The following is a 15,975-nucleotide window of genomic DNA, read 5'->3' on the forward strand; positions in this document are numbered from 1 at the left end:
CAGCTTTGGGTATTTTGGTAGAAGGCCCTTTCTTTCCAATTTTTACCAACTCCTTATAGACTTTAAAGAAATGGAAACCTTTTTTGAAAGAAAATCTTTGCACACTGAAAATTTTATTCAATTAGCCAATTGGCAATTTCTTCTAACATAGTTAAATGTGCCTTAATTCGTAAAGCTGTGATCTGAGAGCGATACAGAATGTTGAACAGTGAGCCTGAGCCTGCCTTCCTCTCTGGGGAGATGGCAGGTAACTTTTATTCCTTTTAAAAATATTCATTCATTCATTCATGACCTTGTACACATTAGGCAAGATCTCTAGCATCAAGTTCTATTATGACCCTCAGGTCCCCAGGCTGACTGCTGGCGCCCAGAGTGGGCCCCCTTACAATGGAGCATTCACTCTACCCGAGGCGCCTATATCACCACCTGACACACTTGGACACTGCCTCGAGAAGTGCTCACTGTAGCTGTGGTGGGAGGCACCACACTGATGTGACCGTCACATGTCCTCCATGGCATTTTTTGGGGCTCTGGCCATTCCTTGCCTTGCTTTTTTGTTTGAACTAAGCCATTTTAGCCTCTCCAGGACACTCTCTCTCTCTCTCTCTCTCTCTCTCTCTCTCTCTCTCTCTCTCTCTCTCTCTCTGTCTCTCTCTGTGTCTCTCTCTCTCTCTCTCTCTCTCTCTCTCTCTCTCTCTCTCTCTCTCTGTCTCTCTCTCTCTCTCTCTGTCTCTCTCTCTCTCTCTGTGTCTGTCTGTCTGTCTGTCTCTCTCTCTCTCTCTCTCTCTCTCTCTCTCTCTCTCTCTCTCTGTGTCTGTCTGTCTGTCTGTGTCTGTGTGATGTGTACACATGTTGAGTCAGCTTCATCAAATGCTCCTTTGCCTCTGTTCCAGGGCATCTGGGGAAACCAGACCTTCTTCAACATGAGAATTAATGGAGGGTGGTTGTTTATGGGCTGGAGTTGTGGCTCAGTTGGTAGAGCACACACCAAGAATGTACACAACTGGAGTTCCATCCCTAGTAGAAGGATTAGAAGTTCAAAGTCACCCTTAGCTACATACAGAATGTGAGGCCAGCCAGGGATGGATGAGGACTTGTTTCGAAAATAAAGACCAGCTGTTTACATCTGGCCTTGCATATTGTCAGAAGACCATTCTGTTCCTACCCACCTTCGTTTTCAACCCTCAGGGATCTGTGGGTCAGCCAGTGTCAGGGAAGAGACCCTGGGCTACCCAGTGGCCTGCAGCCTGGTGATCCTGGGAAGGATGGGAGCTTAGGGATTACAAGTGAGTCGGCCTCCCTCCCCACCTGCACAGTGCATGTTCTCTCAACCACATGGTAGACTGAGGATGCTCAGGACAGCTTCGCCTTGCAGGGGTTTGGTTCTTGTGCGGCTGCACCCACCCACTGCCTGGGGTCAGCAAAAGAGGAAACACCTTTATCTGTTGAGCTTGGCTGTTCTCTGAGTTTGGGGGCGGGGCTGTTATCAGACCAGCAATCTGTACCCATGATCTTCTGTAAGATCATAGCAATAATGTCTTATTTACATTTATTTTACTGTGTGTGTGTGTGTGTGTGTGTGTGTGTGTGTGTGTGTGTGTGTGTATGTGTGTGTGAGAGAGAGGGGGGCGGGAGGCGGGGCAGGGGAGAGAGAGGGAGGGAAAGAGGATCTCTCTTTCACTTCCCTCCTCTTCTCTACAAGGTCCATATCCCAAGCTGTCCTTAAACTCACGATGTAGCAGGAATGACGTAGAACTTGTGATCCCCCTGCCGCATTCTCTCAGGGCTGCATTGCAGGCATGTGTCACCACACTCAGTTCTATGTGCTGCAGCAGATTGAAGTCTTGGCTATGTGCATCATAAACAACTGAGCTACCTCCTTACTCTTGAGAATGGCTCTTCAAGACAAGGCATGGGAGTTTAGCATCGCCCTGAGAGTTGGGGAGAGTGGGGAAGCTTGCTGAGTGCATTCTCAGCATACTGCTTGCCTTGTCAAGTCTCAGCACACTATGGTACCCAGACAAGAACCAAAGTGGGTACTAGATGTTGGTCCAGGCTGCCCCTCTTGTTTGCTGTGGACCTGGGGTGAGTTAGACTGTTTGCTTCCTCACTCCAGGAGAGGCTGGTCATGGGGTAATCTTGGCCATCAAATGAATAGGTGAGCAAGGTGGTCAGGGGCTTCCCCCAAGGTCTTCCCTTTTTCATACTTCTGAGAACCTTCAGGACCCAAGAAAAACTGAGTTCTGGAGGATGGGTATAGATTCTCTTTGACCCCTTCAGTATCATGTGGTTCTAGAAAGACTGAAGAATCTACCTTGTGTTTTGGCCTTTTGAGTTTATTTTTCCTGGTGGGAAAAACACTTTGTGTCTTGAGAATTTTAGGCTTGAGGCTAGGAAGCTGGTGCAGAAACTCGGTCTTTCTCTGAGCCCCTGCTCCCAGCTTTCTTCCACGAAGTCCTGTGCAGATCTCAGACAGGATGTCAGGTATAGATTCTCACCACGGAGAAAACGCACTGCCCGCTCTCACTCTGCCTCACTCCAAGCTGCCTTCACAGACCACCCTCCCCAGTGAGCTTCCTATAAAGTTTATTTGACATTTTCTAGAATTCCCACTTACACTCCCTTTAAGATTGCATCTTGTCCTTTTCCTCCCCAACTCAGCTAGTGGCACTTCCCTTATATGTCCACAGAGAGACGCACAAACATGGACAGAGGAATCAGAGATGAGGAGGGAGCCATGTACAGACAGAGCTTTGCAGCTCTCCTCACCCAGGGAACACCCTGGCATGATAGGCAGGCTCTGTGGTGGGACCAGAAAAGGGAGCTAGAACTTTCCACAAGGTTAACAGTGTTACCTAAATAAAATGCCACCAGCCTAGGATGGGTTGGGAGACTGGTCAATGCTGCATGTAAATAAAGAATAAATCAGTACCTTCTCTCTTGTCTTGCAGATGCTGGCTGCCTCCACAGGCCCCGGGCTGGGTCCACACCTGCCATTTGTGGACCCTATGTGCCCTCAGAATATTCTCAGGGCTTTTTGTCCTCCACCCTCGTTGTGACATGGTCCCTGCATCTCCTTGATTTCTATCCTCTCTGGTTCCCTCCCCCACTGACGTTTCTCGGTGCATAACTTTCTGCTGACTGTATTGTGTCTCATTTTATCATATTAAAGTTTTTTCTTTTATTGTTAAATGTGATGGCTAATCTTGGTGGTTAATTAGACACATTTGGGAAAGGGGAACCTCAATTAAGGAATTGCCTCCTGCAGCTTGTCCTGTGGGAGCATCTCTGTAGGGCATTTTCTTCACTGCTAACTGATGTAGGAAGGCCCAGCACACTATGGGCTGTACCATCCCTGGGAATGTGACCTTGGGCTATATAAAATACTTAGCTGAATGTGGTTCTGGGAGCCAGGCAGACCACAGCATTCTTTAATGGTTTCTGTTCCAACTTCTACCTTCAGCTCCTTCCTTGGCATCCATGATGATGGACACCTGTTAGGTAAAATAAGCCATGTCCTCCCCAAGTTGCTGTGGTCATGATATTTATTGAAGCAGCAGAAACATAATTAGCATTGGGGTGAAAACAGTAAGACCCATGAGCTACAGAGCTGTCTTTCTATGATTTGATGCTTTGATCTGTCATACTCTGCAATGTCTTCTGGTTTATAATGGTAGCATGTAGTTGTTTCATAATTGATAAGATGTTGGCAAGTGAGGCTATCTTTGGATGAGCCAAGTGGACCACCAAAATGTCATGTGTGTGATGTGGGGACCTAGGATTTCCCTCTGTTCTGCTACTTGGCCTCACAGTGGCTCCGACTTCTCCGAGACTGCCCCAAGAGGATACCAGGAGCTTGGTAGCTCAGCCTCTTTGGTGCTGACATCTGCCAAGATCAGCACAGCCTTGTATGGCTTCAGGCCCATAGAATTTCCCCATGAGCTATTCTCATTGGGCAGGGCCAGTGCTGGAGGATGCAAGCTGGGGTGGGGAGACTGCTTCTGATGTCAGGGAACTGTGCTTTAGGTGCCTGTGGGTGTGCTGGGGTTTGTCAGTGACACCATCTGCCTCTTGTGTGTTCAGCTTTACTGTGTTCTCCTGGGTTGGGGAAGAGGAAACTTGGGTAGGTCTTCCCTTTTGTTTTGTTTCCAAGATTGATTTTGCTTTTAATCAATGTGTGTGTGTGTGTGTGTGTGTGTGTGTGTGTATGTGTGTGTGTGTGTGTGTGTGTGTGTGTGTGTGTGTGTGTGTGTGTGTGTGTGTGTACCTGTGGAGGCCAGAGGCATTGGGTTCCATGAAGCTGGAGTTATGGGCAGTTGTGAGCCACCTTGACATGGGCCTCATGAAAACCCAGGGCCCCTGCAAGATCCACACACTCACTTATCTGCTGAATCTCCAGCCTGAGGAAACTAAGTTCCAATTCTGGTTCTGTCCTTGACTTGCTGAGGATTTGTACAGCTCTGACACAGGTGTCTGGAGCCACTGGCGTAGTCACGCATGTCCCTGTGCCTGGAAAGATGTATGTTTACAGTGGGGCCAGGGGTTCAGGGTCACGTCAAAACCTCTCAACAGCACCTGAGCATTGTTTTGTTTTGAATATATAGTGCCCCCCCTCACAGGCTTGTGCTTTTTAACACCTGCTTTCATCTGGCTGGGGGTTCTATCACACAAGGATGTATAGGGGGAGCCTTTAGGAGGAAGGGGGAGCCTTTAGGAGGAAGTAGGTCACTCCGGGCTGCCTTGATGTTTTATAACCAGACTCCAGTTCCATCTACTCTCTGCTTCGTGACTGTGGTTACGTGACCCACTAGCCTCGGGCCTTGTCCACCATGCCTTCCCTAAAGGGACTGTACCTCCTCAAATTATGAGCCATAATAAGCTCTTCTCTCCTTAATTTGTGTCTTCTCAAGTATTTGGTTGCAGCAGTGATAATAAGCTATCAGTCCCATCACCTTCAGTGACTCAGAGGGCCTGCTACTATTTTCCAATGATTTTTTTGAGACTGTGCCTTTTGGGATCCTATTCCATAACTAACCAGATTATAATTGTTATGAATATATGTGGTGTCTGGGTCCAGAATTAGATGCCAGAACTAGATGCCAGAACTTCATAGTCCATCCCCCTCCTTTTTCCATATATATGGTGGTTAGTTTTAATTCCCAATTTGACATGGTCTGGAATCACCTGGGAGACAGACTCCATGGGGGATTGTCTAAGTCAGCTTGGCCTGCGGATATGTCTGTGGAGGTTGTCTTGGTTATGTTGATGTGGGAAGTCCCAGCCCACTGTGGGTGGCACCATTCCCTCGGTTTGCATCCCCCATTGTATAAGGGTAGGAGGTGTGAGCCGAGCAGTACGTAAGCATGCAGGCACTGCTCTCTGTCTTGGCTGTGAACGTGATGTGACAAGCTGCTGTACGTTCTGCCGCTTTCACTGCTCCGTTAGGATGGGCTGGAACCTGGAACTGTGAGCAAAAAGAAACCCTTTCTCCCTTAAGTTGCCTCTGTAAGGGAATCCCAACCCGGCAACAGAAATAAAATGAGCACTGTGTGTGTATATTCTGTGCTGTGTGCCTGGCTCGGCCACCAGCTCTGACCTCTCTGTCTATATCTGTGTTTCTGTATGGAAGTGAAAAGGAAGCTCCACTGGTAGGATTCCGGTGGAAAAGGGCAAGAAGGCAGAGGACAGTGGGAGAGCCTCAGTGACCCTGGCTTGTGGATCTAGCTGCCACAGCATGTAGAAAAGGGAGCACAGAGGGAGAGACTGTTCAGCCAGGTGTTTGTGAAAGCGGGTTTCATTGGCTGATGAGGACCAGCGTTGAGTGCTACAGGACATTGTCAGCACCGTGGACAGAGCCTCCCCAGGCTCTTCCCAGCGTTTTCAGCTTGCTCTCCACCCACACTGCCACTGGACTTCAGGCTTGGAGTTTATCACGTGCCACCACCCAGGGCCCACACTCTCATCCTGGACCTCGGGAATCTGACTCTCTGCCACCGGTCTCAGCAGCCTCACCTTGCCTCTGCGATCCTCCTCGTCCCCTAACCTCTGTCCTGTATCCACCTATAAGTCCTAGTGTTGCCCTGCTCTTCCTCATTTTTACGATCCTATCTTGTTTCACTTAGAATCAGCTGAAAATAATCTTAGGGCATTTTCATTAGGATATTGGCTGTCCACCTCTGCAGCGAGTCACACTTCCTGTCCCAGAATCGTCCAGCATCTCCTATCCTCTGCTCTGCCAGGAAAGCCTGCCTTTTCCTTTACTGGGACAGTCACAAACCTCTTCTGTGGTGGCTTTTCCTTCTCACCCTTTAGTTTTTAATGCAAATGTGTCCATTGCTCTCCAATTTTAGGTCCCCACTGTGACCACTCATGTCATCCACACCTATGACACCCACCTCCTAGTCCTACTTGCTGGAACTTGCTGACCTGGCACATGTACAACCAAAGAGATTAAGTTAAGAAGCCTGCCTTGTTTTCACAAACATTTGTCACTTCTTGCTGGAAATGCCCCTATCTCTAGTCTTAGCTTTGTCTATTGGGATATTGATTTTTTTTCCTTTCTGCTTATTTTGAGATGATTGTCTCTTGACTTGCCTAAATTTTTATTTTGATGCTATTGTTTGCATTAGTATTTCCTTTTATGATATATTACTCCCATATCAACCTTCCACTCAAAGATCAATTAAAAACAATTCTTCCTGAATTTATTTAGTATTTTCATTTTTTTTTAAAAAACCACAAGAGCCTCTATTTGTGATTAACCAAGAATTGATTTGCACTTGAGGCATGAACTGTGAACTGTTTTCCCCTGAATAGCTGTCATCCACTTGGTGTGTGTGTGTGTGTGTGTGTGTGTGTGTGTGAACTTAGACTTAACTTACTGTTCTATGCATTTCATTTTTGTTGTTGCTCTTCCTCCTACTTAAATACAAACTGAAGAGGGCAGAAATTACCCAACATTTTTACTGTCTACACTGGCAAGAATAAGATTCAACTGTGAGAGTGTTCTATTGATGAGGATGCTGGCCTGAATAGAGGAGCTGGTGCAATCATAAACCTGAAGGTTAGTCTTTTGGCAAGGCTGTTTCTGGTAGCTTTCAGATGACCGCTGAGTTTGCCAAATGTTCCATTTTCATATTAGTGGAGCACTGAGGTCAGGATTAGCGTCTCAAAATGGGTCTGTGCTGAGTGGAATGCTAAGGAGCAATCTCTATTATTAAAAAACAGCAAAATAGGTACCTGGGTTCCAAAAGGGGATTAAATGGAATCACACAGAACTAGATTATTGCTAAATGAACAAATCGAGACGGTACTGCTCACCAAAACAGCCAGGAAGGAAATTGAGAATAGCTACATTTAAAATTAGACTTTGGAGTTAAAGTAACTAATTTCAGACATCTAAATATTGCTGTTTTTAATGGTGTGTCATTTCTCTTTCAAGCAGAAATAGACACCATCTCGAGTTGAAGTGAGGATTTGTGCACACGTGTGATCACGTGAGAATTGGGAACAGATTCTGTGGCCATTCCAAGGCAGCATGTTTTGTTTTCTGTAAAGCATGTTGATTGGAGGACCTCGGGGGGTTCTGAAAGCTCACAGGGGTATCCTTAGGCCTCATCTTGAGTGTGTGAGCTCAGAAAGTGTTCTGCTCTGTCTTATATTTGATGATTTTAAAGATAAAATATTGGGTATGTGACTGTGTTCTGGGAACTTTGTTGGCCTCTCTGTGGTCTTCTACACCGTGCTGTCCCCCCTGAGTACTGACATTCATCCCTCCTGACTTTCCCTGGGGCAAAAACCAGCTGCCACTGGCTCATAGCTCACGTGGCTGGACTTCTGATAATGGGAGACCTTTTGGAGGACTGTTTGTGAGACCCTTAATTTCCTATGCTGTTCCATGTTGGTGGGCAGGGGAAAAACCTAGGAATGACTGAGGGTGTTGACAGAACGAGAAAAGAGGAGGCATCCCATACATAGCATCTTTTTCACTTGTTGAGACCATCAGGGATTTAGCTGATTTGTCGAGCTAAATCCATCTCTTGGCTTAAAAAATATACAGTGCAGAGGTTTCAGGTGACTCTCTTCTCGCCTCTGTGGGTACCTACACCCGTGTGTGATAGACACACATACACTCAGAAACATATGTTCACACAAAACTAAAACTAATTAACTAAAAACAATAAGGCATGGTGGCTCATGTTTGTAGTCTCTGTGTTGGGGAGGTAGAGACAGGAAGGTGTCTTGGGTTCATTAGCTAGACAGTCTACAGAATTAGAAAGTTTCAGACCAGCGAGAGATCCTGTCTCAAAAAACAAGGTAGACAGTGTCATTTGTAACAACACCTGATGGCTAAATTCTGGCTTCCACCTGCATATGTACAAAAAAATATGTGCAAAATTAAGTAGGTAAGGGACTGGAGAGGTGGCTCAGTGGGTAAGAGCACATACTTTTCTTGCAAAGGACACAGTTTGGTTCACAGCACTCACGTTGAGCAGCTCATTACTGCCCATCACTATGGCTCTTGGGGATTTGATTGCCCTATTTTGGCCTCTGAGAACACCTGCACTCACATGCGCATCCACCCCCATCACGCACATACAAACAATGTACACATGCCTTAAAGTATTAAACAGGTGAAACAAATATTGAGAGTTACATACTTCTATAAAGAGACGGCATCGGGCTGGGGGAAATGACTCGGCAGATAAAATGTTTGGTGTGCAAGCCTGAGGACCTGAGTTCGAATCCTCAGCACTCATTAAACAAAAGCTAGGCTTGGTTGTGCATGCCTATAACCCCTTCACTGTGGAGGGTATTATGGAGACAGAGGATTGCTAAGTCTTTCTAGCTGTCAGCCTAGTTCCAGATTCAGTGAGAGACTCTGAATCAAAGGAGTAAGGTGGAGAGCGATGGAGGCGCATGTAGGCAGGATGTGCACATACATATACATGTGGGCGCGCGCACACACACACACACACACACACACACACACATTAAATCCTTCATTAAATAGCACAACACACCCGTGCTCTGAAAGCAAATGAGAAGTTTGTTTTGAGCAGACTTTAGATGGTGCATATTTGATCGTTTTGGTAGAAGTGCAGTTAGATGGCTATTATACAATAAATAGGAGCAGCATTGTCATCCCTAACATCTGCTCTGCCTTCACTTTTCCGGGTCAGGATGACTCATACTGTGCAGGCTTCCTGGCGCCTCAAAAACCCATTTTCCTCCCCTCTCTCCACAATGCATTGAACGGCAAACATGAAGCTCGCCTCCATGGTCCCTGCCCTAATTTAACAAGGACGTCTCTGGAAGCCGTTGCATTATAACTAGGTGGTAGGCACTAATTGTGAGGAGTGTTCCACTTGGAAACTGGTTGGCTGTCTTTAAGGGGCCATTGTCTCCTCGTTCATTCAGCCCATCTCTTGTTCCTGTTTGTTTATTTTTTTTTCTGTGTTCTTGCAATATTTTCTCCCTCTTTATGTGGGAGTTGAGAAGCTTGCCAGCTTCTTTAGGCGTTCCTAACTTGAAGCTGCCTTCAGCCCTTCTCTTAGTCGGCTTTTACTTGCAGTGAGTCACAGTGTTGAGCTGTGGGTGCTTCCAAGGTCATTGGAGTTGCCCTTGTAGCTTGCCACACCTGCATTTGGACCTCCACAGCATCCTTGTCTGGACTCTTCTTTAGTCCCAGTTCTCCAGCCCCCACCGGATAGGACTTGTGTTGTTTTAAATAAAAAAAAAACCCAAATGTTCTATTTTACCAGTAAAGACCGAGGAGCCAGATGCTGGGGTGAAAACCTGCTAGCTCAGAGAGCCAGAGAAAGCACCCAGCTGACCTTCCTACTCAGCTCATGTCCTTATGGAAAAGGCCCGAAAGGCTCACTACCTCAGCTGATAGTACAGGAGGAAAAGGCCAAAGAACTCAAGGCCAAAGCCTTGCTAGCTCAAAGCCCAAAAAAGCCAAAGGCCAAGGAGCTGAAGAGCTCTAGCTAAAAGCTAAAGAGCTCCTTCTGCTTCTACACGCTGTCTCAAATACCACTCATGCTCAACTCAAAGTCCCTCCTATTCTCAAATCCCTGTCAGCTGGTTTCTTGGATAATTGTTAAATCCTGTGTATGGAAAGTTTTTGGATTAAAAGTGTGTTAGGGCCCACCTACACCAAACAAAAGACAGGTTTTTATAGTTCACAATCTCAGGGATCACAGTGGGATCAAATATCCTGCAAGACACCTGTGTGTGGGACCCCTCTCCTGTTGGACCCTATGAGTGTCCCCTGTGCTGGGGAACTCTCATGCCTTGACTTGGGACAGTACCTGGCATGAGGAACTGCTCAACCAATGCTGTTCTGTGTGCCTGCCCTGCACACAGCCTCATCCTTGTACACAGAGCTCCTTTATTCCCCTCGAAGCCTCTGGGTTTTGTAATCCAGCAGTTCCTCAACTTTTAAGCAGACTACAAATTAAAATTATTGTGAAAAATAGACTGAACCTAGAGAATATACTAGAACATGCTAGCTTAGCAGCAGAGGACTTTAGTGTTGGTGGTGGTTTCTGCTGGTGATCATGGTGCAGATTGCAGGCTGAGGGTTGCTGCTGAGGCCCAGCACTCAGAGAAGGTCCTGTGGATTCAGCCACAGGAAATTACACTAAGTAAAGTGAGCCTAGCACAAAAAGCTAAGCACAGGGGGGCATCTCTCTCATTTGTAGAAGCTGAAAATAGTGGACTTGAGTATAGTGTAGTGATTATGAGAGAACAGGGAAGATGTGTTTGTGTGTGTGTGTGTGTGTGTGTGTGTGTGTGTGGTGTTGGTAGAAGATGAAACAAGGAAAACTGGACTTGGTCAGTGTGTGTTATGTGATCTACATTGCCATGGAATGTATGGTGAATGCATACTTACCAAGAAATAAAGTATTTTAGAATTTGAAACTTCAAAAAGGATTAGAGTTGAAAATGTGAAATATGAATCACTTTCACACAATTATAAAGTTGGAATATCATCAGCTGAGTGATAAGCCAGAGCCTGTCTGTCTGACTGTCTGTCTGTATTTATTTGTTTGTTTATATTTTTTGGAACAGAGCCTCATGTATCTCAAGGTGGTCTCAAACTCACCATTTAGGTGAGGGTGACCTTGAACCTCGGTTCCTCCTGTCCCTGCCTCCAGAGTGCTAGGATTACTGTTATGCACTACCAAACCTGGTTTTGTGAGGCGCTTGGGACAGAATCCAGGGCCTCAAAAGTGCTGGACAAGCACTGCACCAACTGGGCTTTAGCCCTGGCTGGCTGGCTCTGTGTTTAAAAATGGCAGAAGCTGGGAGTCAAACAATGGGAATCATGTTTCCTACAGTGACATTCAAACCCACTTCAGACGGATCTTAGTGAGCTGTGTGGACTGGATAGGTTTGGTCCTGGTGCTCTGACCATTGCTAAAGACATAATGATTGGCACAGTGAAAGAAACCACTGGAGAGAGTGCATTTCAGGTGCTGGTCTTAAAAATGAAATCTTAGTTAAATGCAAGAAAAAGAAAAAGAAAAAGAAAAAAAGAACATGTGGTATTGATCACCCTTGTACTACCACCTGGAGAAAGAGCTAGAATATGGCAAAAGTTTTAAGATGACCTGCCTGTGCTTGGCTTAATTCTGCTTGTTGGAGAAGAGGCACTGGGAGGGCCAATTTTCTATGCTAAAATAAGCAGGCTGTTATTTCCCCTGGACCTTTGAGTGCAGACTCTCTGAGTTGCATAACCCTGACTGGCATGAAATAAAATGAGTCTCTCCCTGCCCTCAGGGAAGCCATCAGCCGTGCCTGCGAAGCTGTGCCAGGTGCCAAAGGAGCCTTCAAGAAGAGAAAGGTACTGTTGTCCCCACTGTGTGTCTGTGTCCTCCTTCATGTCCTCTCAGGGCCATACTCCGTGTCTTCATCCACACAACCGTCCACTGTGTTCTTACATGACCTGGATCCTGTTGTTTCTTAAGGGAAAGCACCTAGCTAAGGCTAAGCACCTAGCTAAGGCTAAGATATCCCTGCCACCCCACCCCCCCCACCCCCAAGCAGATGTTGTAGATACTGTGGAGACAGCAGTAACAGCACCTGGCTAAGAATCCCTTTAGACCCATTACATACACGAATTCATTTACCCCTAACAGCTCATGTGGCAGCTATCCCAGTGGCCTATGCTAGTAAATGCTTAAATACTGGATCCTGGAGTTGAGAGAAGAAAGTAGGACATTGAATTTGTAACGATGCCAATTAATATGGTGTAAATACTTCCAAGTGACTGACTCAAGCTCTCAACCAAAGGTCCCTGGAAAGATTCATCACTGTATTGTATTTTGCCCAGGCAGAGCAGATGTAACCTGAAGAATATAGGTTTATATAGCATAGGGCCAGCGAGCAAGTATTTATCATCTTTAGATGCCATCTATGTAGCTGTGAGTTTGTATAAATTAACTTTCAATAATGGCTGTGCTTGGTCAGCTCATAGCATTTATAAAGACATAACAATTGGCTTTCCTGAGCCAGCTCAGCCATGCCACTGAAAGCCCCATGTTATAGACGACAAAGATTGAAGATCTGGGCTGGGAAGCCATGGTTGTGAGTAGGAGCTAGGGCCATGGTCAAGCCAGACCACCTGCTCTAGAGGCTGGATGTTCACCTACACGTCTAGAACTTTCCATCCTGTATATGGCTGGACTAGGAGGGGAAAGTACCTGGGGCTGGGGAGATGGCTCAGCTAGTAAGTGCTTGTTCCATAAACATGAAGACCTGAGCTTGGAGCCCCAACATCCATGTAAAAAGCCATGTAAAAATCATGTGCATGGCAGCATATGCCTATAACCAATGTTAGAGAAACAGAGACAGGCCGATCCTGAGGGCTAGGCAGCCAGGGTTGCAAAATTGGTACTTTCTAGGTTCCGTGAGAGACTCTATCTCCAAATATAAGGTAGAGAGTTTTAGAGGAAGACACCTGATGGCCTTTGGTCTCCACATGCATGTACACATCTGCACACACACACACACACATACAAACACACACACATCTGCACACACACCTGATATATGTCACAATAAAAAAGGAAACGTTGAATTAAGTTATTGCTCTCTCATTAAGTGTCTGAGAAATAAATAATTCAGTAGCCACCATCTTAACTTTTATCGACCTGGAAGGGCTTTGTGGGACAGCACCCCATATAGAGCCTTATATCTGCCCCAGTCTGTACTTTCAGATTCCAGATGGTTTTGCCGCCAAATCACCTCTGTCTTCAGGAATGGGGACATTCTATGGGGCAACTGGGCTGGGGCACAGAACTTGACAGCTCAGGCTACGTGATAGCCAATCCCCTGGGGGTCCTGGGAACCAAGTAAGGCTCTAGAAGTGTGAATACAGGACACAAGGTGTCCCCTGGGAACAGCAAGGAGGAGGAGGAGGACCACTGTCTCTCAGAGCAGTGGTCCTAACAGGCCTTGTGGCTCATGTACGTTTCTCTGGGTGGGAAGAGATGGAGCTAATGGCACCTTTCCAGGCTGTGCCCCAGATGCACTTGACCTGACTCTCACACAGGGGAGGACGCGCATTCTCAAAAGGGCTCCTTTTGAAGTGTTAAGTAAAAAGAAATAGAAGAAAATAAATTGGCAGGGATACTAAAGGAAATAGCATCTATCCGGGAGCAAAGAGCTGAAGTCTGGGCATGCCAAACCAGGGCAACCAACGGAGGTAAGTGCAGCAGGATTTATTCTTTTGAAATAGAGCCTTCCCATTAAACATCTTTTTAGAGGTCATTGGCTGGGCAGACACCCTAAGCTGCAAGTCCATTCTGATTGGTTCATTAACTAGGCTACTCCCTACTGAGTGGTTGGTATATGAGGTCTGGATTTGGCCTCTTATCTGAGTCACAGGAACTTCCTGCAGTGGTCTGAACTTCAGCAGAGGAATGTGACCTCTGGGCTCCACTTTAGACGGCCTTAGTTGCTGCATTTTCCTGGTAGATTAAAGAACTGTATGTGTGATTAGGAACTATTTAGCATATCGAGGAGAGGCCATGGTAACCAAATGGAAAGGGTGGGTTGGTCTTAGGGGACACAGGAGAGGCCTTCAGGTGTGTGCCCAGAGATCCAGGACACTGAAGCCCTCTGATACCTCTGTAAGCACTGTTCTGACAAGTGATGGAGACACCAGTCACCGCCAGCCTGTTTCTCCACCCTGCCCTGCCTCTGGGCAGTCAGATTCTAATAGACTATCCAGGTTAGCCCTTAACAGACAGAGAAGCACTTCTGAGGAGGATTCCCATCAGGAGAGAACCTCTTGACCCTCTGAGGTTGCTCCTAAGGCTCAGAGCCATTGCTTTGACCTTCCCTAAGAGGCAGCCTGAGTCTTGGTATGCTGAGACCAGATGCTGGAATCTGCAAAGCTGTGATATGCCTGCCTGTGTGGTTTCTGCAGATTTTATGTCTAAGGGACCCAGGAGACACCAGCATATGGTTAAGACAGCCAGGAAGACAAGTTCTCCCCCAGGATTTACATATTAGACCTTACAATTTCATAATTCATACACCTGAGTGCGCATATTGGCATGGGCTCCTGTTTTTCCCAGCGTCTCCATTTTATATTTGCCTGTCTTCCGGTGCCTCTGTCTGTGGGTAGGAGCAGGCAGGGAGAGTCTGGTAGTGGTGGTGGTGAGGTGTGCTGGCGTCTCTGTCTCCGCCCTTTCAGACACAGAGTCTGGGTCAGAAGCTAAAATATCACCCTTGGATTTCACAGCCTCCGAGTAAAATGCTGTCCAGCATCCTGGGGAAGAGCAACCTCCAGTTCGCAGGGATGAGCATCTCCCTGACCATCTCCACCGCCAGTCTGAACCTCCGTACTCCTGACTCCAAACAGGTGTGTGGGTGCCCAGGCTCCATGGGCTCCAGGGCGGACATCCCAGTGGCTTCTGGCTCAGAGCTTACAGAGCCCATGCAGAACTTGCTTGGCCAAGCCTTGAACTTTGGCCGCTTTGACACTCCACCCACGGATGGCCGAGTGAAATTCTGCTGTAAACAATTTCTGTTTTGTTGGTGTGCTCGGTGGTGTCTGTGCAAATGTCTTGCCGTCTGCCTTTGTTTTATAGGCATGCTTTATTGGTTTTATGGGTCACATTTTAATCTTATCCTGCTCGAGGTGCATAGTGTCCTGTGGTTTAGTAGGCAGGAGTTTCCTTCCTTTTGGCATCTTATATTGGAGCCTCTTATAGTCCCTCCTCTCTCGCTCAGGGTCGATGAGCTGTGCCATCCCTGCAGTGTAGACAGGAAGGAGACCTAGACACACAGCCACACTTATAAAAGTCAATGCCAGTTAGGATGGCTGTGTTTTTGTGTGATGACTATGGTTTAGGCAGGTCTGTCTGTCTCTCTGTCTGTCTGTCTGTCTGTATCTATCTATCTATCTATCTATCTATCTATCTATCTATCTATCTACCATCTATCTCCAAGATGTAGAGGCAAATTAAATCTAGAAATGAGAATGAAGTCAGGGCTTTTTTTGAGACATTACTGACCACAATGTCTCATCCTACCTTTTTGTCTTCCGGGGACCCACTGGTCACTGTTTCCTAAGGGTTGGACTAGCCAGCCCTTGAGGCTGAGGATCCAGAATGTCTAGCCAGCCTGTCCCTGCCAGGCTGTCTTTAGCTGAGCCCCACCTGCTCCTGGAGGCTGGCCCGCTTACTAGGCTCTAGAGAGCCATGCAAACTTGGAGCCTGGCCTCGGTGGCACAAGGACCATCCATTTCCAGGGGCCCTTAGGCTGTAATGCTCTACCCTTCTTGCTCAGTCCTTTCTCTACCTCCCTAGCGCTTGGATTATAGGCTCCGGTCCCAGCTTCTCAAATGTTCTGGGGGATTGAATTCAGGTCCTCATCAATGTGTGGCAAGCAACTTATCAACTGAGCCATCTCCTCAGCCCTCCTTGGAGATGGTTTATGAGAAAAGTAAAATAAACA

At 46.8% G+C, this 15,975-nt stretch overlaps 1 protein-coding gene across 1 annotated transcript in view; it reads left to right on the top strand.

The window, feature by feature from the left end:
- SHC3 (SHC adaptor protein 3) overlaps positions 1–15,975 on the top strand; it is a 131,649-nt gene that overhangs the window by 61,908 nt on the left and 53,766 nt on the right. The window contains exons 3-4 of the mRNA XM_084796936.1: positions 11,788–11,851; positions 14,759–14,878. Of these exons, the coding sequence (XP_084653062.1) occupies positions 11,788–11,851; positions 14,759–14,878 (184 nt within the window). The remainder of the gene's footprint in view (positions 1–11,787; positions 11,852–14,758; positions 14,879–15,975) is intronic.

The sequence above is a fragment of the Acomys minous genome (genome assembly GCF_964271855.1).
Source record: "Acomys minous genome assembly, chromosome: 9".
NCBI classification, from domain to species: Eukaryota; Metazoa; Chordata; class Mammalia; order Rodentia; family Muridae; genus Acomys; species Acomys minous.